The following is a 24,241-nucleotide window of genomic DNA, read 5'->3' as shown; positions in this document are numbered from 1 at the left end:
GTTGTTTGCTGAAATTCATCTGATGTCGGGAAACTGATGCCTGTGAGGAGTTTTCTGATGTGGGGATAATCGTAGGGCAAAAAGCAAACTCTCATGTCATGTTACTCGTTTCAGAAATATAGATGTGGTTTCTGAATGTTTCAGTGTCTGCTGTTGAGAGCTTCTTGTTCAAATCACGACTGAGAGCAATTAAAACACTGTCAGTTGTCAACAAAACCGTGGCTCAAATCAATACAACACTATAATATGCATTATTTATACAATTTTCCCTTGAGGTGACGATTAAAATACATAATAAAACGCTACAATCATGTCTCCGAAATCTCTCCCCTCAGTTATACACGACAGGCCAGTAGTTCACCGTGCTTCCGCTAGAGGGCGGATAGTGCACGCGGAAGAGACGGACAGCGCGAGAGCTTTCAACTCATTGCGACACGAAGAGAACTTGGTAGCCGTGTGACAAGAGCTTAACACAGCACCCACACGTTACTGTGTTAATACCAGAGGAAAAGAGAGGAGTGCATTCTAAAATGAGAGTTTGTTTCTTGACTTGATATCAAACAATCAGTTTATCCTGTTGCAGGCATACAGCAGTCTAGAGAATGAGATAAAACGCAAGGAAAGACGGAGAGATAAATCTTGTTACTGATATGAGGCTCGCAGGTAAACAATCGGATGACAATCTCATTAGCTGCAAAAAGGGTCTGCCACAAGAAGCCACACTGTAAAATGTTACATTTTCGTAAAAAAAAACCCTGCATTATTTGCTGGAAACAGTGAAGACATATATTTTGCAGGTAGGTGTCATGAAATTGGGTTGTTAATCCTAGATACCCACCAATTTGAGCTGTTTGTTTGTTGATGTAGCCTAAAATGTACTGATGATCAATTTGGTGGTACAAAGTCAGCCTGAAACCAATAATAACAAAGACAGCACTTACTCAAAATTACACCATCAGGGTAACACGTGACGCTTAAATAACCTAATGCAAAAATATTAACTATTATAGCATTCGACACTAAATGTACTAATAAAACAAACAAACATGATGGTTCAAGCAGGGGATACTGGGAATGCTCTTTGCCCATCACTTATAAGGAGATTCATACTTTTTACTTAAAAGCAAATACTTTCAACAATATTGTAGGCTACTTACCTTCCCCATGCACACTATTCCAACGTGTAAAATATTTGTACAATATTTGACCATAATAAGACGTATCCTATTTAACCTTATACTGCAAGGTGACTTCTTGTAAACACGCTTTTACTCAAACGTTTTTTTAATAATTTTCCCCCATTGAAATTACTAGCATGTTTTCTTTTTTTTTTCTTTCTTTCAGAGATTCCTCCACATACACGCGCTCTCAGCATGCGCGCTCGTGAACTGCATACTAAAGAGTAGCCTACACTTTCCGTGCTTCAGATTCAAAACATTCTGGTGTCATTAAGAATTGATTCTTAAATAAGTATGACATTCATCATTTTGTCAAATACAGTCAAACACGTACATTCTACTTATATTCCAAAGCTAAATAGTCAAAGGAATGAATTGGTCAAGACTAGAAACTGACAGGTAGGCTAAAAAGGATTTCAGAACACCGTGAATCGTGTTCTCCCGTGCTAATATTTACCTTGAATGCGCCTGTTTGACTTTAAACGGAGAATGAGAATTGATTCACATGTCTTCTAAAGTGAGCTGGAGTGGGGATGTAAGGGCGCACTGAGGAGGGAGGGCGCGTGTGATTGACATTCCCACGGTCGAATCAGGTGACGCAGCGCTGGCAGTCCGGAGTGTCCATTGGCTGCTGGTGGCAAGAGCTCTGCGCAAAACAACGCACTGATGCTCACTCTCCTTGCAGAACTCGAGAAGAGGGGACCTACGGATTTCTAAGCATCCCGCAGTTATTAAGAACCATTAGACAACTATAGCCTATGTAGAAAAGTGTTATTTGTCTGCAATAGGTCGCCTTCAGGATTTTATTTTTTAAATTGATCTATATACTTATTAGGCAAAAGAGTTTTGCTAAGGTTTTGCTCCTCAGTATTAAGGATCGGGCTATCTGTAGGTTCTGCAATGTCTTTCTGTGACGCACGGACTACTAAATTCTGCTCTCCTTGAGACAGCATTATCAAATGGCTATAGATCTTGCGCATATGGCGACATGGTTTCAGGCTGACACCGTACAACACAGGAGCTTTCATGTTCATTTGGGAAATTGCACAGTGCAAATGTTTTCTTAGACCAAAGCGATGGGTAATTCCTAAGCTGTGACTGGAGAAGAAAAGGAGTCAAGACAGAGCGAGGGGATAAAGAGGAGTGCACTTGTTGTTTGGAGATGATTTTGATATTTCTCTTTTTCTCGATCTTGGATGGAGGGTTATCGCAGCTGCACTTCTCGGTACCGGAGGAGCAGGAGCGCGGGACGGTTGTGGGAAATATCGCCGAAGATCTGGGGCTGGACATCACCAAACTTTCCGCGCGCCGTTTCCAGACCGTGCCTAGCTCGCGCACGCCGTACCTGGAGGTCAACTTAGAGAACGGAGCGCTGGTGGTGAACGAGCGCATCGACCGAGAGGAGATATGTCGCCAGACCGTCCCGTGCTTTCTGCACCTCGAAGTGTTTTTGGAGAACCCACTCGAGCTGTTCCGCGTCGAGATCGAGGTCATGGATATTAACGACAATCCGCCGAGTTTCCCAGAGACGGACATCACCGTGGAGATCACCGAGAGCGCCACACCGGGCACCCGCTTCCCGGTGGAGAACGCCTTCGACCCTGATGTGGGGACTAATGCCTTGAACACATACGCCATCACCACCAACAACTACTTTTATTTGGACGTACAGACGCAGGGCGACGGCAACCGGTTCGCGGAGCTCGTGCTGGATAAACCCTTGGACCGAGAGCAGCAGGCGGTGCACAGGTACGTGCTCACCGCCGTGGACGGAGGGCAGCCGCAGAGGACCGGCACCGCACTGCTAGTGGTTAAAGTACTGGACTCAAACGACAACGCGCCCACGTTCGATCAATCCGTTTACTCTGTGAGCTTGCGCGAGAACTCTCCAGTTGGCACGCTCGTTATTCAGCTCAATGCCACCGATATGGACGAGGGCCAGAACGGAGAGATTGTTTATTCTCTAAGTAGTCACAATCCGCCGCGTATTCGGGATCTGTTTAACATCGACTCGCGCACCGGGAGGATTGAAGTGACCGGCGAGGTGGATTACGAGGAGAGCAGCACGCATCAGATCTACGTGCAGGCGAAAGACATGGGGCCGAACGCCGTGCCCGCGCACTGCAAAGTTCTGGTCAAACTCATCGACGTGAACGACAACACGCCAGAGATTAGTTTCAGCACGGTAACGGAGTCGGTAAGCGAGCAGGCTGCCCCGGGCACGGTGATCGCTCTGCTAAGCGTCACTGACCGGGACTCCGGCGAGAACGGACAGATGACCTGCGAGCTGCACGGCGAGGTTCCGTTCAAACTCAAGTCGTCTTTCAAAAACTATTACACGATCGTTACGGACGGTCCTCTGGACCGCGAGAAAGCGGAGTCGTACACGCTCACGGTGGTCGCCAAAGACAAGGGGGTGCCCTCTCTCTCCACAAGCAAGTCCATCAAAGTGCACGTTTCGGACGAAAACGACAATGCGCCTAGATTCATGCAGACGGTTTACGACGTGTATGTGACAGAGAATAACGTCCCGGGCGCTTACATTTACGCAGTGAGCGCCGTGGATCCAGATGTTGGACAGAACGCCCATATCACCTACTCCATATTGGAGTGCGAAATACAGGGTATGTCCATCTTAACCTACGTGTCAATCAACTCTGAGAACGGCTACTTGTACGCTCTGCGCTCTTTTGATTACGAGCAAATAAAAGATTTCAGTTTCATGGTGCACGCCAAGGACTCCGGTGCGCCAGAGTTAACTGCCAACGCCACCGTTAATGTAATCATAGTGGACCAGAATGACAATACCCCGTCTGTAATTGCACCTTTGGGCAAAAACGGCACCGCGAGGGAACATTTGCCCCGCTCAGCCGAGCCGGGATACCTGGTGACCCGTATTGTTGCAACGGATGCTGATGATGGTGAGAACGCGCGCCTGTCGTACAGCATCCTCCGGGGAAACGAGCTCGGCATGTTCCGGATGGACTGGAGAACCGGCGAGCTGCGTACCGCGCGCCGGGTATCCAGCAAACGGGACCCGCCGCACCCGTACGACCTGTTGATCGAGGTCCGCGATCACGGCCAGCCGCCGCTCTCGTCCTCCGCGAGCATCAACGTTGTGCTCGTGGACAGCGTGGAGGGCCGGAGCGGCGACCGGGGGTCAGTGAAGTCCAAAGAGGGCTCGCTGGACCTCACACTCATCCTCATCATCGCTCTCGGCTCCGTGTCCTTCATCTTCCTCCTCGCCATGATCGTGCTGGCGGTGCGCTGTCAGAAGGACAAGAAACTGAACATCTACACGTGCATGGCCGGAGACTCGTGCTGTCAGTGCTGCAGTCGCCAAGCGCGCGGGCGCAAAAAGAAGCTCAGTAAATCGGACATCATGCTCGTTCAGAGCACTAATGTAGCCAGTACCGCACAGGTGCCAGTGGAAGAGTCGGGCAGCTTCGGCTCGCACCACCAGAATCAGAACTACTGCTACCAGGTGTGCCTGACACCGGAGTCTGCCAAAACCGACCTGATGTTTCTCAAACCGTGCAGTCCATCCCGGAGCACAGACACAGAGCACAACCCGTGCGGGGCAATCGTTGCCGGATACGCGGATCAGCAACCAGATATCATCTCTAACGGGAGCATTTTATCGAGCGAGGTGAAAACACATTTTATTACCTACACCACGGGCAACGCTTTATGTGAATTCAGTATGAAATGCTTACATCAATAGCATCTCATTACCATATTAACTTACATCATCAACATATTCATGTCGAGAAACTATCTTTGATTTTATTACTTAATATATTTTCATACATTCATATAGGAATTCAAATGAACTGCTAATGTGTTAAGCATCATTATATATATATATATATATATATATATATGTATGTGTGTGTGTGTGTGTGTGTGTGTGTGTGTATTTATTTATATATTAAGTGTTACCATTTATTGCTATTTATTGAGTAAAAATTATATAATTCATTGTGACAAGTTCAGTGGATGGAAACAGTGCACCAAATTTATCTCTACATATATGCACCTTTAAAGTCTATTCAGTCTGATCTTTCAGCTTCCTCTGTTAGTAATGTCAGATTGTAATCATCTGCTTGCTTATGACTCACATAGTGCTTTTAAAGGTAGCTCAGAGCTGTAGTGCTTTTTTCAGATCCTTTAATTACACTACAGCACTTTAGGGTCAAGACTGGAGGGAATCCTTAATGTAAACATTTCAGAAAAGATCAATGAAAATACTATATGATTGACCAATACTTGGAATATATGGGGAAAGTGAATTCTGGGTGAATTGTGGGTGGTTACAAACTGCTATCACATTTATTCTTGCATCTTTGCCGTTTGCCTCTGAGACAAGCCATTTTATCTTAAGTGAGCCCCGGCCATCCAACAAGGTATACTTTACTATCCCCTGGCATTCTCTGAAAGGGTGTAGCCCTCTGGAGTCAAGACTGAGTAGGGAGGGGGGAGTGTATTGGACAAGGGTTTAAGTATGCAAAGCACACAGTCGCTGGGTATCAGTGGAACAAAGGCGGTTCTATGGTTGAGGTGCTCTAGTGCATGGACAGAGCAGAACAGAGGCCTGACCAGTGTTTTAATGATAAATGTAGAATGTTATACTTAGAATGCCATACTCAATTATTGTTATTGTTTATGTCTTATAGACCAAGCACCAGAGAACTGAGCTCAGCTACTTGGTGGATAGACCCCGTCGTGTTAACAGGTGAGATGATTGCTCACATGCACTGTACACACACACACACACACATACACAGCAAAACCAGTCATAAGTCGCACGGGTATATTTGTGGCAATAGCCGACAATACATTGTATGGGTCAAAATTATTGATTTTTCTTTTATGCCAAAAAACATTATATTAAGTAAAGATCATGATCCATGAAGATATTTAGTAAATTTCTACCTTAAATATATCAAAAATGTATTTTTGTGAGTGAATGCAGCACAATCGCGAACATAAATGGACAACTTTTTTTTACTCAATGGTTCGTTTTTTTTTTTGCACCCTCAGATTCCAGATTTTCAAATAGTTGTATCTCGGCCAAATATTGTCCTATCCTAACAAACCATACATCAATGGAAAGCTTATTTATTCAGATGATGTATAAATCTCAATTAAAAAAAATGTACCCATAAGACTGGTTTTGTGGTCCAGGGTCACATATTCTATCCATTATACTAACTTTCTGCATTTTTACATTATCAAAAATCATTACTTAGTATGATTTATAAGATGTTTTACTCATGGGGACCAAAAATGTCCCCACAAGGACAAGGATTTCAGATATTGGCATCTTTGTGGACACACACACACACACACACACACACACACACACACACACACACACACACACACACACACACACACACACACACACACACACACACACACACACACACACACACACACAGAAAGACAGACCTTAGAAGTTCAAACTATCTAAATGGGAACATTGCATAGACTTCTGTTATTTTTATATACAACCAGTTATAAATACTATGACCTAAACCAAACCCACACCCTAACAGAAATCTTTCTACATTTTTAGAATGTTCCAAAAAGAAAAAGAAAAATATTATGTCCCCAAAAGGAGGTTTTGTCAAATTAAGCTAACTTCTGGGTACAGTTTGTGCCCAAAAATATGGTTGAATAGGTACAGACACACTGATATAAAGCAAGAGCAGTGTAAATGATTTGGCCCTAGCCAAAATCCCAAGATTTTACTCAACGTCGCATGTGTCATCCTAATGTTTCAAACTACACAGCACAAGTCTGATTCAGTATTTGATATCGAATTTAATCAGCAGTCTAAAATGTAAAACTGTGCCAAAAGTGTTAAATAACCAAAACAATCAATACTTCTAATGGACAAATGCAGTACAAAGCTCCAATTACCAAATGTCTACTAAACAATGAAAATTCCCTTATAGTTCAGCGTTTCAAGAGGCAGATATCGTCAGTTCTAAAGACAGCGGGCATGGAGATAGCGAGCAGGGAGACAGCGACCATGACGCCACCAACCGGGGCCACACAGCAGGTGAGTTGATTACGAGTTTCTCTCCTACTGTCCACCTGAAATAAGCATAGATGGGTGAAAGGCCCCTGGGGAATGAATGCTGAGGAGAAACATAGACATTGGGAAATTGCTCTCATTGTGGCTTTGAAAACAACGCGACAAGCCTTTAACCGATTCCAACAGTGGATCAATATAGGGATTGCATGGAAATTATACATCTGTCAACAAAGCTAAATGGATTTCAGTCAATGCCACGAACGAGTCTGACTTGTCTGATGAACAGGCTTTCTGAAGCATTTAATGAGTATTTGAAAGCTTCCACGGTAACAAACCCAAACAGCTACCCACCACCCCACCCACACCCCCAAACACAATTATTTTTCCATTCATATCAAATGCCAAAAACCTTTGAGTCGAGCACGGTGAAATGGCAATAGTTTGTTGGAGATTCATTTTATTTTTAATTTTGTTTATTCTTTCTTTATATTCAATTTGATGAGCTGTTTGACTTTCATGTTCTATATTTCATTTCTGCTGGTTTATTGATCAAGGTGGAGCCTTACGGCTTCGACTGGATAAAGCTTTGACCTTTCTCTCCAAAGAATCATGACATTCAGCCTTTGGTTTGGCAAACAGTTAGATGACGGGTTGCCAGATATTACGTATGCGCTGCACACAATGGAATACAAATTTTTGAAATGAGCATGGTTTCGCATTTTAGGTGACTACTGTTTGAAGGAACTTTACTGTAGAAAGGCCTTTGATATAATCCTTTCTGGGGGGGGGGGGGGGGGGGGGAAATCACAGAAGGAGGAAGGGAAAGAGGCAGAGAGACTGAGATTTTTTTTGAAAACTTATTAGAGCATCAAATAGGTAAAATGAGAAGATGTGTGTGTGTGTGTGTGTGTCCTTTCCTTCCCTGCTCTCCTCTGGGTGTGTGTTGGCAAGCTCGCAGTTTCAGCACTCCCATTTCAACGCCTGTCTCCGCATAGCCAATTATCACAGCAAGGTTAAGATGAAGGCCTGGGACACTGACAGGGGTAGCACCACTGCATTAACAACCACTTACACACACACACACGCTATCTCCTTCACACATCCCTACCTCGCCTCCGTTTGTTCTTACAGCGTCAATTTGGAGATATTAGTCTAAATTAAGAGAAGCTCAGCCAAAAGATAGAAAGGAAAGAGAAAGAAGCGTTTTAACCCTCATATTCTGTTGAAATTGACTGTAATGCTCTTATGTTAGGGTCCCTTAGATCCCAATAATGTAAATATAAAAATAATAGGTAACAAATTACTATAAAGTTCCATTTGTTTGCAGTAACTATATTAGCTAACAGGAATTAACAGTGAAACTTCTAATGCATTTATTGATCTTATATTGATATATTGACTTAGTAATACATCAAATTATTATTATTAACATATTTTTAACATCAAAAGTTATATCTGTCAATATTTAATGGACATGAGCTAACAGTGAACAGTTGTTTTTTATTAGCTAACATTTTTTAAATGTATTAAAAAACAAAGATTGATTTATACTGTAAGAAATGTATTGCTCGTGTAAAGTGTTACCAAATAATAATAGTAATTTCCCCAAAAATCTTATTTTCAAATTTTTTTATGTACATTTTACCTCATTAAAAACTTAAACATTACATTACAGACATTACACTCTTAAAAATAAAGGTTCTTTGTTGCAATCCATGAAGAAACTTTAACATCCATGGAACCTTTCCATTGCACAAAAAGGTTATTTAGAGTGAAAAAAAAGGTTATTTCGATTATTAAAATATGCTTCAGATAAAGAAAAAATGGTTCTTTTAATTGTACAAGGTTCTTTGGGGAACCCAGAATAGTTCTTCTTTGGCATCACTGCGCAAATCACCCTTGGAACATTTATTTTTAAGAGTGTGTTGTCTGCCCGAGTTTTATCTTTCTGTTTTACCACACACTATGCATGCACTTAAAAAAATAAAAAAGTGACTGCATCTGTTTCTGTTTGGGGTTCATTTGATCTCTTCAAAACACATGAAAAATAGAATAAAAGCTGTATGCATTGATGTAAGTAATGTAACATTTAAAGGAGGATGAAATTGAAATTGTATTTATAATCAATTCTTATGAGATTAGAAAAGCCTGGTACTTCAAAGTATATCTTTCAATCTATTTCAATGGCCTTTGGGTCTCTCAAACGAGCATGAGTGTCAAGCTAGAAGAGCTGAGGTCAGAAAATGGCCCTTTACACGATTTAGACTGTTACATCTGCATTTGTTTGCAAAGAGACAGAGGCGTGACAAATTGCACAATTAGATTAACATGAGTGAGCGATAGATTGATGATTATCTATAAATGAGGGATGTGTGGTGATGATGACGTTAATCAAATCACTCCTGTCGCTGTAATTTAATGCTATCATTTCCCAATCAGAGCAACTCCATTTGCTCTGCACGCACACACACACTCACACACACAAGCAAATAGTTGAAGCTATGGTGAAAGTCAATGCTGGGGGAATAACTTTGAAACTGTAGCTCGCCAAGCTTCAAGCTATTCATAATTTAAGTTCTAGTCGTGCTACCTTGAAATAGTACGCTTTGCTACAAGCTACAAACAAAAGGTAGCTAAATAAACTGAGGCTATTTCAGGAAGCAATATCTTTTAAAATATATATTAGATGATATAATGTATTCAGCAATTTATACAATAAACATCTCAATTTAAAGTACAATTACAATGCAAAACAGCGTACATTATGAAATACAGTCAAACGACAGCATTTAACATGTTTTGCTAAGAAGAAAAAAAGTATATGCAACAACTTAAAAAAAAAAAAAAGATTGGTATACATGACCCATCCGAACAGCTGTTTATTGTTTGGATTATTGCCTCAGCTCGCTCAGTATGAAGTTCTGTGTTCGGTACAATGTGACAAAAAGCAGTGATGCAGTGTTTTGTCACACTACATCACCACTTAATAGAAAAGCTTGTTACTGGAAAAGATACACAACTTTGATACACACATTACTGAAAAATGCAGTTAAGTTAGTAACATCGCTATAGTTGATCACTCCCCAAGACAGTAGTGGCTATATAGGTAATTTCTTAAGGCAGCTAGTTGATTTTGAGTGAAAGCCCAGCCCGATGTTCAGCAAATCGTCATTACTTTCACTCTTGTTCTTCAAAACAAAATTAGCATAAGTTTCCTCCCAACCCTAGCAAAAATGCTTGTCCTCAGCATGTGAGCTCAGGTCTTTGGTCAGCCCGACGACAGGTGTTCTGAAGGGAAATACTGCTCAGCAGGGCTTTGGCAGTGTTTTTCCTTTTCATTCTGATGCTTTTGCACACCATTGATAAAAGATGTGATGAGGTCTCCAGAAGAGAAAATGCAAGAGAAGCGGAAAGAGACGAAAATAACGCACACAGTGGGATGCAGAGCGCTTCCTGATAGAGAACAGCTTAGTTAGTCATTGTGTTTTTACTCAACGCATCATCCCTTTTTCTCTGGAAGTCTGCAACCCCAGAGTCCAGCATCTACTCAGATCATTGTTGTTAATAAAGCTCCCAGATGCACTGAGGATGTCTAATGTCTAATCGAATACAGGTCTGCAATTATAGGATTTCATGGAAAATCATGTCGCTATTTTTCTTTCTTTATATAGTTATTATAAGTGCAGGTGTTAAACTATAGCATGCAACATGCTACACTATATTGTCAATACAATGATGTATTGTATTGCAGAACAATAGAAATGATGCAGTTCGCTTTTAGGTTTTAAACGCAATTATTCTGGCAGCTCAAATTTCTCTTGACGGCTAAAAAATCATAAAATCCTTGAGGTCTACCGCTTGCTATGCATAATAGATGCCACATTGTCATGTTCTTTTTATCCAGAGAACACTAATGCTGAACTATCAGCCCAAATTTCAGCATTTAACTCAGATTGAACCATTTAATGACTGCATTCAAACTTTGTTTTCTAGATAATTTCAACCTTAATCCTCATTTGAATTAGACTTGTTTTCCCTGAGGATGGTAATTTTGTGATTCACAGACATACTTTGTGACTTTAATCCCATCCAAATTGAAAATGTCTGTTTTTCTTCCACAGCCATTGTTGTTTTTAAGTGAACTCAGTGTCCTCTGAGAATTTTAATCCTTGTTTCTATAGGAACATATGTGATTGTGGTATATTACTTTTTCACATTGTTTCTCTTCATTTTTCTGAGCCTCTAATACCATAACTAAATTTCGCTGTACCTTTAATAATGATTTAGATATATTATGTGCTAATTGTAATGTGTTGTAAATAAAAGTTAAAGCTACAGAGATCCCAATCCTGCCCAAATCAATATGAAATCACAGATTTTCTGTGTAAATAACAATATTTAAAACTTAAAAATCCCATCTAATTTGTTGCTTCAATGTGCCAACGTTTGCATGTCCTCCTTCACCCCACTATATCCACCAAATGTGGGTCCTGTTCTGATGACTAGGATCTGATGGTTAGTCTACAGTAAAGGAAATTATTCTACCACAAAATCACATAAATTCGTATTAGTTAAATTCATAAAACATTAACACTATTACTGAGTCTAGTTCCTCAGATAATAGCACGCAAGCCCCGATTTTCGCCTCTTCTTTCGCGTTTAAAATCTATTGAATGTGTAAACTGGCAAGACAAAACACGTCCAAATGATAAACTTTAACTTGATGGTTAAACTTAGCAGTTAATCCGCGAATCACATGCGTGCCGAACCGCGGGGCCTGGTCCATATGGATCAAGAGGATTAAGAGAAGCTCAGCCAAAAGATAGAAAGGAAAGAGAAAGAAGCGTTTTAACCCTCATATTCTGTTGAAATTGACTGTAATGCTCTTATGTTAGGGTCCCTTAGATCCCAATAATGTAAATATAAAAATAATAGGTAACAAATTACTATAAAGTTCCATTTGTTTGCAGTAACTATATTAGCTAACAGGAATTAACAGTGAAACTTCTAATGCATTTATTGATCTTATATTGATATATTGACTTAGTAATACATCAAATTATTATTATTAACATATTTTTAACATCAAAAGTTATATCTGTTAATATTTAATGGACATGAGCTAACAGTGAACAGTTGTTTTTTATTAGCTAACATTTTTTAAAATGTATTAAATAACAAAGATTGATTTATACTGTAAGAAATGTATTGCTCGTGTAAAGTGTTACCAAATAATAATAGTAATTTCCCCAAAAATCTTATTTTCAAATTTTTTTATGTACATTTTACCTCATTAAAAACTTAAACATTACATTACAGACATTACACTCTTAAAAATAAAGGTTCTTTGTTGCAATCTATGGTTCCATGAAGAAACTTTAACATCCATGGAACCTTTCCATTGCACAAAAAGGTTATTTAGAGTGAAAAAAAAGGTTATTTCGATTATTAAAATATGCTTCAGATAAAGAAAAAATGGTTCTTTTAATTGTACAAGGTTCTTTGGGGAACCCAGAATAGTTCTTCTTTGGCATCACTGCGCAAATCACCCTTGGAACATTTATTTTTAAGAGTGTGTTGTCTGCCCGAGTTTTATCTTTCTGTTTTACCACACACTATGCATGCACTTAAAAAAATAAAAAAGTGACTGCATCTGTTTCTGTTTGGGGTTCATTTGATCTCTTCAAAACACATGAAAAATAGAATAAAAGCTGTATGCATTGATGTAAGTAATGTAACATTTAAAGGAGGATGAAATTGAAATTGTATTGGTGTGCAACTGCGATCCGTTGCACACCTATTAACAACTAATAATTAATGAACACACTTATCATCATGATTGCTATCTTACCAGAGATGGAGAAAAATCCTACTCCAGTAAGTAAATGTGTCCCTAAAATTTAACTTCATGATTAATTAACTTAAACAGTCATTGAACTGAACTTTTTTTTTTTTTGGAAGCTGCTTTGAAACAATCTGCTTTTTATAAAGCACTAGAAATAAAGATGACTTGATTATTACTTTTCTGCCTTGCACGCACTAGTATTGCTTTCAGGACATGGTATTCTAGTTTTCTGTGTTATTCAAAGGTTGTTTTCACATACAAAAGCAGACCTCAATCGAATGAGACGGTATCAAGTCCTACATGTTCTACACGAGTCTCTGCATGTGACTGTGATATCGATGTGAAACTCATGCTGTGAGCTTCTGTCTGCTCGCTCGGTTGGGGCTATTTAGAGACCGCTGTTCTAATTACATTGAGTTTGATTGTATGTAGTCAGGTTTAACGGTGTACTTAATATTGATGATGTCACAATGGCCTTGGATCCCTGCTTTAACAAGATTTATGCCTCTGTGTACACCCACATATCTCTGTCCATATACATCACCCTGATATAATAGTGAAATAACAAAGTGGACAGCTTGTGGAAGTGATCTATGGATTTCACAACACATCTGAGCAGAAATGTGAGCTGAGTGTGGATTCAGATGTTGAGTCTGTAAGATTAGAAGCCCTGAGTAGCACGTAGGGAAGAAGAATCACATAAGAAATCTTTTTAACTTTGCTTATCCTTGACAGCAATGATAGAGAAAATGTAGACTTTTGCTTAAGCTTCTCAGATCTCCCCTGAGACAAATACGCGAGTAATCTCACGTCTCCTCTAGAGTTTCAGAAGAGATCTCAGCAATGTCAAAAACTGCTTAGACACCAAAGTCTGCATTCAAAAAACAAAGATTTCAAGATGAACCAATGTATCTTTATTTTATAGCTCTATTCTTACTTATTTAGCAGATCTGAGACTAAATGATTTGATGCTTAGTATATACTTTGTTGTACCCTGAGCTTTAAAAGAGCAACATATGAGCAATAAAAAGCATGGAAGAAGTGTATCATGTCTGTATCAAGTGAATGTTTATGCCTGCACTTCAAAAAATAATGGAAAAAGTTCTTTATATTTTTAAAATATAAACTGTCGCCTGAATGGTTCTTTGAGGTACCAAAAATGGTTCTTCAATGGCATCTCTGAGAAAACCCTCTTTTTAACAGTGTAACTTGATACGCACAATCCAGCAGCAATTATCTTGGGAATCTTGAGTTTTCTGTGCCGTCCAATAAATGAAAGAGGCATTACAAGCAAGCTGATTTCACTGAGCACAACATAACCAGACACTCTGATCACGCAATAATGCTTCATCAACTACCAAAGTCACCTATAGGGATTCTAATAAGCACAGTATTCTGGGTCAGTGCATTTAATCTACAGCCTTTTATGCATATACCTGCAGGTCCTAAAGCCACACCAATAACATGTTTCCTGGTCACTTATGCAAATCATTACAATAGCTCTATACTAATAAAACATTATCCCCCGTGCGTTCATTTAAGCATCAACACACACATACACTTATAGTATGGTCAGGTTTATCAGCAGCACAGATTTGTCTTTTGATCTCACTCAGAAAGCTTCTGCCACAAGGAATTAGAGATTAGAGTTTGGCCTGACATGCATCCACCGCCACCCTCTCCTTTTCTTTGGGCCTTTGCCTTTACATGTGTCTCAAATTTCCTTATATCAGCCTACAGACGTTCATTCTCTCCTTCACTTCACATGTTCTCTTTTGTATTTTATTGCTCTCCCTCATTGTACTTGTTTGAATCTGACCTTGGTGCATCACTCTTTTAACAGTACTGTATCTGCTCCTCTTATATAGGTCATTCCTCTTATGGAACTCTGTAACCTTTACAAAATGAATCAACTCGTGATTCAGACACTTTTATAAATGATACATTTACTACGCAACTGGATCGAAAGTTAGACATTGCTCAGTGAGGGACTGAGAGTTAGCTTACACACTCATGCATGTTACTTTTGATATATTATTTAAAAAACAAATCTTTATAACAATGATTTCTGTAGTTTTGTCATTTTCTGGAAGACAGCATCATTAAGAACCTGACTTTTTGTAATGGACTATGCGCAATCGCTTCTGCATTTAACCTCAGTGGTCACCACAGCTTCTGGTGCAGCGAGGTTAAAATTAAGCACAAAAGTAAGTCTTGAGGAAGTATCACATGACAGGATAAAGCAACATTGATGTGACCCACCTTTACACTAAGGTATTTAAAGCTTATAATATAACATAACATATAATTTGTTAAAGCTGCAGTCGGCAAGTCTGGCAGATTGAGTGGACTTAGCCAAAATTTTGAATGTTTACAACTCTCATGCCCCTCCCCCACTACCAACGAGCACCCGCCCATCGTCAGTGCGTGTGCGCCAGATTTTCTGTGAACGCGTCCATCTCTTCAGCATCGATCAACACCATGGACTCGGAGGTAGGCTGCCCTGGCTAATCTATCCATAGATAGCAATAACCGAGGAATTGGAAGCTTGTTAGTAGATTTTCTTTCCGCCATCACGCTTCGTACAATCTTCAGGCGAACTTCAGGCGTGTCGTGTGCATGTGATATTGTAATGTGAGCGTCTGCGCGAGGGAGGGGGGATCTGTGGCGTGTGCACGAACTGTGATTGACAGTCAGATCTCACACCCCCCTGCGCTGATTGGACCCGATGAGACGGGAGCGGTGGATTTTTGCAAAACAAATAACACGCTCCAGGTGGAGTTAGAAGCTCGGGTTTTTTTCTAAAACCACCTTATTTATGTTGTTCTGTCGGATTATAGTGTCGATTTCACTGAATTTGATCAAAAAAATGTTGCCGACGGTAGCTTTAAGATCAACACTTTTTAGAAATATGACATACCGGAAGCTCACATAGCACTGAGATTTTAGCAGAAAAACATACAGTAAGCATTATTAAAAAAAAAAGATTACCATTAGACATTAGTGCAGAGCACCTAGTGACATACATAGTAATGCCTTATTTAATTGTGATGAAAGAACTAATAAGATTTCCATCTTTAATAAAAAAATAGGAGTTTAATATTTCATGTAATATATTAAGACAGGCCATGTAGGTGCTGCATAATTGATCATGCAATGCCATATTATGCTGCTCATCTTGACTGTGATTTTACTCCTGGAATATTTTAGTATTATCAAGTAAAAAAATGTGCAGACCAACAGTGACATCACAGTGCTTGCAATTTTTGTATGTTGCAATCCGAACTTGAGGAAAGGTTATAAGAATATGGACCTATGTTGGAGGCAGAGAATGACTGTTTCCGTCTGCACTGTGAAATTGCCTGTTACGTGTTCATGAATAAAAATAATATACTTTAGCAGAGAATCGTGCAATGCAGTGCGCATGAAGTATAAACGCTGATTTGCACGTGTATCTGTGATGGTTCACACCAGGCTGAATGCGTCAATGTAAACAAGGCTTAACCCTGATTACTATTCTTACCTTTTCTCCTAGTTCAAACTTCCAAATCCCTAACCTTGATGACAAGCTAAGCACACATTTTAGTGGTGGTCCTAGTCTGTTGGTTAGAACCCACAGTTAAGAATGACTACCCCAACAATCAGTGGGAAATGACAATTTGCTAATGACAGTTTGGTGTCCTCATGAGTGCCAAAGCTCAATTTATAAGGTGGTGATTTTGTATGAATTTGTACGATATGAACTGTATGAAAACGCATGATTTTTAGAAGCATGTAAGCATGAAGGTCCACCCCTAAACATAACTGTATGTGGGGCGTAAGCAGATCATACAAAGGAGTACGAATGAGATCATACGAATTCATAAGAATTAGCCATCAATTCAACAAAACCTAAAATAGTTACGAATTGTCATGTGATAACCACTAAGCCATGAGTGATTTCTTTATTCATGCAGTCATATTCTGAACCGGTCTTTACGCTCCTTGAAACACTGACCCTCATGTAGGGGTTGCATCCAGAGGCCTTTATTAGAGTTCAGTGTGACGCCACACTGCTCTCTGCCCTTCTCTTTCATTTATTTCCCTTTCAAGCTCTCCTCTCGTTCTTTTCCTCAGAAACCGACTAATTATCACGCTCTGTGTAGTCATTAGTCAGAAAGCAAGAGCGTGTACGTGTGAGCTTGTGTGTTTGGAGGACGGTTTCTCCCAGTGTTGTTAGTTTTGCTTGCGTTGCCTGTAGTGTTTGTACGAATGACTTGAGAGACCGGCCGATGAGAGACACGATGAAATTAATAGCATGAAAAGAGCATGAAAACATCACAGCAGACTCGTTTAATATCGGTTGGTGGGAGGGACGTGGAGAGGCAGACATGGAGAAACAAAAGGCTGGAGAGTTCACTGCTTTGTGTATATAACTATCCTTCTTTCAGTGGGCCGTCTTCCAGTCAATTACCGTGCTTTGCTGAAGCCTGACAATGACTGCAGCTGATTATAAAACGAGTAAAAAGCTCGCAATCTGTCTGGTTAAATAATCATCTTCATTCAAATATGAATAATTTCAGACTCCGCGCTCTGGATAATTCATAGTAATTTTGCCTTTGTGTTTCTGTTGACGTTGGATTGTTACATTGTCTCAGAGGGAAGACAAATGTAGACTCCACAAAACAGATTTTTTGTTAAATTGATCTCGGAATGCGAGCTCAAGGACATTGCCGCTCACACACACACAGACACACATATATAGTATATAGTTGTGTTCAGAAATGAGGAGGCAAAGTTCTGTTTTTTTAATGTTCTAATTAATCAAATGTAAATATATGTCCCCATTTACACTTAATGGTGTCACATTTGCCTGGTTAAACATTACTTTACTTCAAAAATGATTATTTGACAATGTAATTAACAATGTAATTAATGTTCTATTTATTAAAACCAAGTATAAATCTCATCAAGTTAGTGTTTTAAGCATTTTTATAAAAATAACAAAATAATAACTTACGGCAGTACCAATTTAAACAATATTATTTTATTTGTGAACTGATATTCAGCAGTTCTTTTTAATAGTCAACATATTTTGGGATCAAACACTGGTCACAGACACATGAGACTGATCGCTCACTGAAAACCCCACAGTCATCATGTTTTCAGGCCATTTCAAGTTTGATTTTGACATGACATAAAGCAGTGATATCTATGTGAGTGAGCTGTTTACTTACTTTTTAATTAGTCATCCCATTAACACCTTCATTTTGTTCATTCAGACTGATTTGCGAACGCGCGAAAACAAAAGGCAGGATTTATCGCGTGAACCAATCGTAGCCAATTATAACCAATCACATCCAATCATAGAGCGATTGAGGCATTGCATCCTCTCAGAAAGACGTGGACATTCGCTGTAACTTTACCTGCTGGTGCACTGTTGGACAGTGTTACTTTAAAAAAAACAAGCGATACACTTTTTAATGTCACATTTTGAAAAATATGTGTTGTTTTATTTTTGTAATATGGAATATTTTCTCACCCTATTTTATTGAGGAGGCATTGCCTCCCTTGCCTGCATGGAGGAAACACCCCTGATGGAATGAGAATATTCATTATAGTAAATATAGTAACATTACTCTATTTATTCTAGTCTACATTACGTTTGACTAGAATGAAGCTAACATTTCCTCCCATCTTTCCTCTGTCTTCCACAGGAGCTGATCTTTTCTCCAACTGCACTGAAGAGTGCAAGGCTCTGGGTCACTCCGACCGTTGCTGGATGCCCTCCTTCATGCCTGGCGACAGTCGCCAGGGCGCCGATTACCGTAGCAACCTGCACGTCCCCGGAATGGACGCGGTGCCGGACACTGAGGTACAGGAGAGCGTGGTTCTGGACGATGCGTGCAATCGGGCCGATGATAGATCATTCTCTACGTTCGGCAAAGACAAGTCACACCACGGCACGCTCACACGCCACGAGCTACACACACTCTTACCAAGCGCCCGAGCGCCTTACAAACCCAACTATCTGTGTGAGTACTCGCTCAAAACGTACGATTTCTGAACCCCCCAGATCTGATCCACTGCCATCATCTGTTCCAATTCTAACCCATGGCTCTCTTTGTATAGAACTATTTATATTTCTTAAAAAAAAAAAAATGTAATCCCATTTCTCAAAACACCCTTTCTTGACCTGTTCTCTCTCACTTTCCAATTTGTTTTCCCCTTTCCTTCAAAAGCAAAATGATAAAAAAAACAAAAAAAATAAATGTATAATATATGGACATATCAATAAAGGAATTTTTTTTGAGTGAAATCGAGTTTGAGTTGTGTTCAACATTTTGTCCTTCCCCTGCCCTCTAAATTCTCCCACCCAAAGCATCTGAAGACACTGGTGAAAACATCTTATTACAAATTTGGCTAATCAATGCTAGATTTGCAACTAATTTGTCATCCAAACCTACATAACACATACTTTTGTGCTGTGACTTTTCCTTAAGCTGAAATCTATCTTCATCATAATCACGTTAGACACATGGTATGTCTATAAAACATGCCTGTATCTCATCACACGCTTCTGCATCTCCTATAATCATGATTTATCACATTTCCATTTTATGCCACAATAAACAGAAATACACAGCATGGCATATGGAATGGAAGCGGTTATTTCCCAGCTTTCATATACATCCAACAAAATCCTACATTAAGGACCTGTCTCTCTCATCAAGCACTGCATCCATGTCTGTTGTAATCACCATATGCCACAGCTCTACTGTAATCACACTTGCGACAGTCATATCGCCCTGCCTCCTCGCCTCTGATTATAGCATGCAAACTGTACTAGTGTAAACGCTCACAGTCGCTGAAACATTCAGCAATTTGTTACACCTGTTTTAATGCAGTACTGCTACTACTGCACTAAAGCAAAGGCATGTGTACACTGTGTGTTCTCCTGTGGGCGGAGACTAAGTGTGCATGCATGTGCTTGTATCCTTTCAGACATGTGGATATGGGTGAATGTGATTTCACCAAGTACAACATCGCAAAGATGTTGATCCAGGAACAACATTCCAATCAACCAATCAGATTTGAGGGATGGGTTTATAGCTACTGTATGTCAAGTTTAGGCTTACAACAAGGGTTAGGGGCGTCTACACCATTCTTATTCACCTAGCATTTCCCTCTGATTTTAGGGATAAGTTATGTGTAGGGTTAGGTTTAGGGGAAGGGATAGGGTTAGGACTATCTTTTTGGTCAGGAATGTTGTTCCTGGATCAACAAAAGATGTTGATCCAGGAACATGTCTTTCTTGGCAAAATCATGCCGACTGTGGATATGATGGACCTTATATCCACAAGCCCCGCCTCTGTCCTATTTGCATAACTGTTTTTTTTTATTTTTTTATTCTTGGGAATTTTGGGCAACACTCACAAGAAAACGTCACAACACTGATGTTTATCAGCGCACCGCCAAAATGTCGCTCTAGAAATGTGTTTCAGAAGGTTCTGTAACGCCTTGGTTACTTAGTTGCTTTTAATTTGATTTGATTGTATTTTAATATATACAATTATAAAAAAAACAAAAACATTTTAATTCAATTTTACATGCACAATGACTGTGCATGTATAATTGTATTACAATTACTGTACATTTACATTTTACAAATAAATTGCAATTATATTTTAATTACATTTAATGTAACAAGTGTTAAAGTTACTCTAAATTATCAGTCACATTTTAAATGCTTTACTATTTATAAATGCTATATTTAATAACTTGATTTTATACTGTATCTCAACTTTATTTTAAGCTATTTTATGTCAGGATTCTACGTTTAAGCTCAATCTTCATACAGTACATTTCACAGAAAACCAATTTAACATTCACACAAAGATAATTTATACAGTTGTCACTCAAATGCAAGATCTAAAGATAGATTTATGTAATTATCTGAAAAAAGAGCGATGTTTTAGTAGTGCATGAATAAACATGGCAACAGCAATACCTTTCCTTGTGAGATCAGACTCAATCTGGGAAATAAATGTGAGGATTAGTAAGAACATGATTTTAACGATCCATATGTTCTCTGCCTGTTCTTTGCCCTATAGCACGCAAAAGGATTTCCTAGCACCTTCCGTGTGGACATTCCTGAAAAAGCGTGAGTTTGCACAGTAACGCAGCCGGCCAAAAGCATCAAGGGTTTCTTTTTTAAATTTTCCTCCGTTTCTTTTTTTTTTACTGAACTCAATCACGGCCTATCCGGTCGTTCCCAGCTCTGTCGGACGTCTGAAACAGATTAAATCGGATGCGATCCGATGACGCAAGGACCCTGAGAAGTCTCAGCAGGACTGAGAAACCTCGCCAAATCTCCTCCGAAAAGCTGGATGAGAAGAGGGAAGAACAGAGGGAGAGAGCTCAAAAAGGGGATTAGGAGTGATGGAGAGACAAAAGGAGAAAAATGGATGATCAATGGACACGGGTGTTTCCTCACTCTCTCCGCTCTGTGATCAATGTGTCTCTGTTTACAGTCCACTGTAAACTATACCAACTGTCTGAGCCCTTTACCCGTTTCGACACACACACACACACACACACACGCACACACACGCGCACACACACTTGTACAAACGTACTGTACAAAGAGCAGCCCAAACTATGTGCATTATAAACTCAACTATCCGTTTTAGACTTGACTGTTTTCTATAGTCGTTTATTTTTTTCTTCTTAATCAGTGTGGTCAAGTGTTCTTCTGAAGTTACTATCTTTAGAAAAAGTGTGGATGCGGGGGACACACAAAAAAAAAAGGAAAAAGTAAAAAAAAGAAAGAAAAAAAGACGATTCTGTCCTCTCATTGGCCTACGGATATACTTCATCTGACATTGTGGTTATCTTCACGTGTGCAAGTGTGTACTGTTCTCTTTTAAAGCTTCAAATAACTATAAATCAATATATATATATAAACGTATATATATATAATATACTTTTTTCTGAACCTGTGTAGCCCATTGGATAGTTTCCTAAACACCATATTGCCATAAACAAATACAAAGTGCTGAAAAGACTTGCATTAAAATTGGGGCTTCAAATTGTGTGGCCTCTCTGTCTGTAAGTGCATAATTATTTGATATGTTGTAGTCATTTGACATAATTCTCTCTCAAACACATCCATAGCAGATTACACACAATATATAGTTGAGACCGGCACTAAATCTGTGTCATTCACACGGTTATTGCTCATGCAAAAATACACAATTCATGAAATATCCATGGGATCTCTACAATTTAATCTGTAAAACCAGTGATGAAACACAAAATACATTTTTTTTTCTTTTTTTTCTATTTTGTATACAAATACAATATATAAAAGAATTTGCCCCAATATAAATGTGTCAACTAACTTGTTGAAGAAGAACAAAACCATATTTAATTTTATGATTAGACTTTCGACTCAAAACTAACTGAGAAACAGTCTTTTGTGACAACACCCGGTCTCCTCTCTCTCTCGATATAACACACATTAGCTCACAGGCTTCATAGTTTCATTCAAAGCAATTCAGAACATCTTTTACTTCTTGGCCCGAAATGATAAGCACGAGTATGAAAGACTTTGATTGCGGATGTTTATTCAGTCCTGCCACACTGACTGTGATTAGAGAGCTGTTTTGAACATTAAACTTCTCTGGCCTTTTCCCCAGTGTTCCTGATTGGCCATTAGAAAAGAGAAAAAAAAAAAAAACACCCAGTTTTGTGTCATGGGTAAAATCAGCATGTAAAAACAAGGCTTTGAATTGAAAACTCCCGCATGAATAATCAGCAACAGAAAAACATCAAGCACTCCTTTTACTACCAGGACAAATATGATATAAATTACTTTTCACTTGCACAGAACGGACACAATGAGTCCTCACAATAACAACGTGAAGTCTTTTAAGTAAAAATGAGGTCTCCATTTAGACCAGCATCCCTGTGAGGTTTATCTTGAATAATTTAGGAAATTTATTTTTTTCTTTTTGTGGTTGTTAATTTTACTTGACTAAATGTTTATTTTAATATATATATATATATATATATATATATATATATATATATATAACTAATATAAAATAACCATTTTCATATATTTCAAAATGTTATTTATTCCTTTGATGGAAAAGCTGAATTTTCAGCATCATTCTAATATGCTGATTTGCTGCTCACGAAACATTTCTTATATTATCATCAATGCTGAAAAAAGTTTTTGCTGCTAAATATTTTTGTGGGAAGGTTGATACATTTTTACAAGATTCTTTGATGACTGAAAGTTCAGAAGAAAAGCATTTATTTGAAATATACAAAAAATTAAAATAAAAAATTAGGCAGCACAATTGTTTTCCACGATAATAATATAAAATGTTTCTTGATTGCCAAATCAGCATATTAGAATGATTTCTGAAGGATCATGTGACACTGAAGACTGGAGACCAGCTATGCCATCACTTGAATGAATTATGTTTGTAAAATATATTCAAGTAGAATAGAATTGAATAGAATAGAATGAATACAGAAAAAAAACCAAAAAAAAAACCCCACAGACCCAATTATAGGTTATCCGCCTTTTAAAAAATATTTTGTTTTTTTAGTTTTGTAAACAACAAAGTAAACAAACAAACAAACAAACAAAAACATATGTAGGCACAATTTATTAAATTGTGTATATTGAGGTATGCAAGGGAATAAATAAATAAGTAAATTAATACATTAAAAATTAAACTATAGCATAGATAAGTATAGCTATCTTTTGAAATAAAATGTTACACTTGTAAATATTTTGTAAAAATCCTTATTTAAATTATAAAGCACAATTTATATTTATCAATTAAATATTCTAGTGATTTAAATAGTTTAGAGAGCGTGAAATGCCTGTGTTGTTTGAGGTTCTGGCTATTGGGGGTCTCTGCACATGATTTTGAGTATGTGATGGTGATCAGTGAAAACAGAGTTCGTTTTCAAAATTCTCCAAATACCAAGAATAAGATATCTGCTTTCTCTCACGTCACACGGCAGCTGGGGGGATGGGGGGTTAAAGAGGGGGTCGGAACCATGAAATGTCAGACAGGCACAGCATCCAGATAAAAACGAGGTCAAGAGATATCAGCGAAACACTGAATGACCACAGACAAAGACATGTTATCAGCCAACCTGCCCTCT

At 38.9% G+C, this 24,241-nt stretch overlaps 1 protein-coding gene and 1 pseudogene across 4 annotated transcripts in view; both read left to right on the top strand.

Moving 5' to 3' along the window:
* The window catches only part of LOC307149455, a 426,481-nt pseudogene that overhangs the window by 30,874 nt on the left and 371,366 nt on the right, over positions 1 to 24,241 (top strand). The gene's annotated exons all lie outside the window — the stretch shown is intronic.
* On the top strand, positions 1,839 to 22,937 carry pcdh10a (protocadherin 10a). Of its 3 annotated transcripts, none has more exons than XM_079858379.1 (5): positions 1,839 to 4,827; positions 5,855 to 5,913; positions 7,142 to 7,248; positions 18,766 to 18,923; positions 21,163 to 22,937. In XM_079858379.1, the coding sequence occupies exons 1-5, from the start codon at positions 2,341 to 2,343 to the stop codon at positions 21,214 to 21,216; spliced, it is 2,865 nt and encodes a 954-aa protein (XP_079714505.1). In that variant the 5' UTR covers positions 1,839 to 2,340; the 3' UTR covers positions 21,217 to 22,937. The 3 variants fall into 3 exon arrangements, with proteins under 3 accessions (XP_079714505.1, XP_079714504.1, XP_079714503.1); XM_079858378.1 differs by having other exon boundaries at positions 18,766 to 19,083; XM_079858377.1 differs by lacking the exon at positions 21,163 to 22,937 and having other exon boundaries at positions 18,766 to 19,908.

Source organism: Squalius cephalus, assembly GCF_949319135.1.
Source record: "Squalius cephalus genome assembly, chromosome: 2".
NCBI classification, from domain to species: domain Eukaryota; kingdom Metazoa; phylum Chordata; class Actinopteri; order Cypriniformes; family Leuciscidae; genus Squalius; species Squalius cephalus.
Note: the sequence above shows the minus strand (reverse complement) of the source record. Positions and strands in the feature narration are given on the sequence as shown.

Coding starts and splice junctions, on each gene's coding strand:
- pcdh10a (XM_079858377.1), top strand. CDS start 2,341: ATGATTTTGATATTTCTCTTTTTCTCGATCTTGGATGGAGGGTTATCG. Junction 5,914..7,141: donor AGACCCCGTCGTGTTAACAG/GTGAGATGATTG, acceptor ATTCCCTTATAG/TTCAGCGTTTCAAGAGGCAG. Junction 7,249..18,765: donor CAACCGGGGCCACACAGCAG/GTGAGTTGATTA, acceptor TGTCTTCCACAG/GAGCTGATCTTTTCTCCAAC.